General features: G+C 52.2%; 1 protein-coding gene across 1 annotated transcript; it reads left to right on the forward strand.

Annotated features, from left to right (window-relative positions):
- The first annotated feature begins 327 nt into the window (after nt 1-327).
- On the forward strand, nt 328-633 carry LOC141934198 (feather keratin Cos1-1/Cos1-3/Cos2-1-like). The gene has a single exon (XM_074849534.1). The coding sequence runs from the start codon at nt 328-330 to the stop codon at nt 631-633; it is 306 nt and encodes a 101-aa protein (XP_074705635.1).
- Nucleotides 634-3,526: the final 2,893 nt, after the last annotated feature.

The raw sequence follows: 3,526 nt of genomic DNA on the forward strand, positions 1-3,526 counted from the left end.
GAGAGACATCCCAGCTGATATTGCTCTGTCCTGTCCCAGGGTTTGGATCTTCTTATCATGACATAGGGAAGCAGAGACCAAGTGTGCTTAGCGAGAGAAGCTGGGATGTGGCTGAGGGAGCTTTTGGTTTATGAATTAGGAGAGAGCCTCCATGGACAATGTTGCTCTTCATAGGGCGTTGAAGAACATGTGGCTATTGGCTCTACTTCCCCACTCAGTGGCAGCCTTGGCTGCTTTGTGACAGGGTAACCAGGCAGCTCCTCACCCACCCTTGTGCTCTGCTTCCTCCCTGACCTCTCTCCCAGGTGCACCTCCACCTTCAGAGACATGTCCTGCTATGACCAGTGCCTGCCATGCCGGCCCTGTGGCCCCACCCCACTGGCCAACAGCTGCAATGAGCCCTGTGTCAGGCAGTGCCAGAACTCCACCATCGTCATCCAGCCCTCCCCCGTGGTGGTGACTCTGCCCGGACCCATCCTCAGCTCCTTCCCACAGAACACCGTTGTGGGCTCCTCCACCTCCGCTGCCGTTGGCAGCATCCTCAGCTGTGACGGAGTGCCCATCAACTCTGGGGGCTTTGACCTCTCCTGCATTACCAGCCGCTACTGTGGCAGAAGGTGCCCCCCCTGCTAAAGGTGCTGGCAAATCCCAGGGGAGACACCTTGACATGCAGGCCACAGGATCGCTCTTTCTGATGTTGTTTTCAGGATAGCTGAAGGGCTTTGACTTCCTCTCCCTTTGCTTTGCTTCAGTTCCTGTTGGCATCAACATGTCTCCAAGGCCAGCCTGGTGGGGACCATCTATCTCCTCTCCCTCTATGGGACAGGCAGATGGACATCATGCAGGAACTTCTCTACAGCCAAGAACCATAGACTCTTGGCTGCCCCCGGGTTCCCTGCACTGTTGTCCTCTACTTGGTGTGACTTTGTTTCCCTCTTTTGACTCATTAAAGTTCTGCTGCATTCAAGCCTGGCCTCCATGTGGTCTTTCCCTTTCTGGACACTCCCCAGGCTGCCAAAGGAGAAGGGTGTTGCTCTGCGGTTGAAGGGGGTGAGGGCACAAGGACACCCTTCTCCATTCACAGTGAATGGGAGGCTGGGACACCCTGCAGTGGCTCCTCTTTTGGGCACCATTCCTTGGAGCTGAGGAAGACACCCCTGGCTGCTCTGCTGCCACTGACCATCAGGCCTTACCTTGCTGTGTCTGTGCCCACAAATGCCCAGAAAGGCAGGAGACCCTGAGGGCTCAGCAGCCCCAAGACCTCTTGAGGAAGAGCGTTCCTCTTGGTATGGTTCAAGCTGCAGTGGGATGGCAGGGGATGGTCTGGGGATCCAGGAGATGGTTCACTTTGCAGAATGTCAGGAGTAGTAATGCAGGGAACAGCCCTTGAGATGCCCATAGCTGCTACTCCACATTCCTCCCCTTCCAACACCCAAATTAGGGGCCGTGGCCAGCACGCACGGACAGGAAATAATCACCCATGTTGCTGAGTGCATTGAGTCTGGAAATTGGAGCTATGCATGGGGGAGCTGAGGGCAGTCACCACAGAAACTGAAACACTGCAATGTTGTATTTCTGAGGTTGATCAAATTCCTCTCATGCTGAGCTTGTAGGGGAATGTGAAAATTAACAGGGATGAGGGTACTGGGTGCAGGAGAGTATAGATCTCTTGACCGTTTCTTTGCTCCCCCCAGACAAATTGTGCTCAGGAATTGGCTGACATTCTGTGGGAATGAGGATTTTTTCACATGTTAACCTCATCCTTCTCTTGGCAGCCACTAGAGTCTCAGGTCCTATTTCCTGCCATGAAAATGCATATACTTGGCGAAAGTGTACAAGGAGAAGGATGGAACTACCCCTCCCAATGTCTTCCACTGAGAGGGAATGAAGTCTAAGGAAGCATATCTGGGAACGACTGAAGGCCAAAAGCTTCAGTCTCTCTTACCCAGTGACTTCCTTCCAAAGATGCTGGAGGGCTTCCTCAGACCAGGGGACATACCCCTCTCATTCCACAGCTGCATGGCCCAGCTGTCCTCCTCCCAGCTCCTGGGCAGGGACCAATGTTTCCTCCACCTTCTCATGGCCTATGGCCACTGCTTGGTTACCTGCACCCCACTGTGCCATGGGGCCATCACACATCAGGATGTGTGTGCCCGGCAGGTGGCAGGGACATGGCTGGCTGGTTCCCTGCCTCCTGCTCTGCACACAATACTCACCTCCCACTTGGTTTACTGTGGGCCCAGGCACATCCACCACTTCTCTGGTGTTCCACCAGCCTTCCTGGACACAGCTTGTGCTGGCCCATCTGACAACAAGGCTGGGATCACATTCCGTATTGGTGATGTGACCCTAAGCTGCTTCCTCTTCATCCTCACTTCTTACAGGTGCAGAGCGAGAACCATCCTGCGGCTCTGCTATGCACAAGACAGGCACTGGCCTGTCTTAATCTTTGCTTCCCATTTCAGTGCTGTGGCCTGTTTCTATGGCCTGTGTGTCTTCACCTCCATGGGAACTGACCTCAAAAGGCTCACTAGACAGAGCAGTGGCTGTTCTTTACATCGCTCTTACTCCCCTGATGAACTCCTTGATTTACACCCCAAGAAGCAAACATGTGAAAGCTGCTCATAGTTGTTCACATCCAGTAAACAACTGGCAGGGTCATAGTGTTTGACTGTAGAAATGATGAATAGAGCTGTTTCCTTTGAAGAAAATGCTGTAAAGCTAGACTGACAAAATCGAGTAACTTTTTCTGTGGATGTGATCAGTAGAGTGTCCTGTGGGAGTGACTGAGCACTGGCATAGGTATTCCAGGGACGCTGCTGACTCTTCCTGATTAGAGAGAGAGAAAAAAAAACTTCAACACAGTTCTGGGCAACTGGCTCGAGGTGGTCCTGTGGTTGGAGCAGTGGGGTTGGATCAGATGAAATCCAGAGGTCCCTTCCATCCTCAACTGTTCTGTGATTCTCTCATTCTGGGAGAGCAGCTGATGTAGAGCAGCTCAGGGTTCCCAGCATTTCAAGGGATGTAAGGTTATCTATACTATCCTTTCTTTCTCTCTACCCTTAACTCTAATAAGTGGGATTTTAAGCCATGCTTTGAAAAGGCTGAGTGGCCCTCTTGATCAGTCAGTATCATTTCTGGTGCCCCAACCTCAGTGTCTGAAGTCTGAGGAGAGTCTGGCTTGTCCCAGGGACACCACGCTCTGCTGCTATGTGAATACAGCACCGAGGCACCATTTTCTTTACAGAGCAGGGGCCGGTGCCCCAGCCCCACATCTCCCTTCAGGAGAACAGTAAGCATAGCTGGGAGCATCTAAGGCTCTAAGAGTTGTCTCACTTGTAATGTAGGGATTCTTTGTGGCTGCAACAATATGGATGTTCTCTGGCTTTTACATTATCCTCCACACACAGATCTGGCACATGGAGAGGCTCAGTGTCTGCAAAGGTCATGACAGCTTGGTCTCTGCTGTGGCTTGTCTCTTTCTGAAAGTGAGAAAACAGCTGACTGAAACACTGCCAAATACTTG

Source organism: Strix aluco, chromosome 24 (assembly GCF_031877795.1).
Source record: "Strix aluco isolate bStrAlu1 chromosome 24, bStrAlu1.hap1, whole genome shotgun sequence".
NCBI classification, from domain to species: Eukaryota; Metazoa; Chordata; class Aves; order Strigiformes; family Strigidae; genus Strix; species Strix aluco.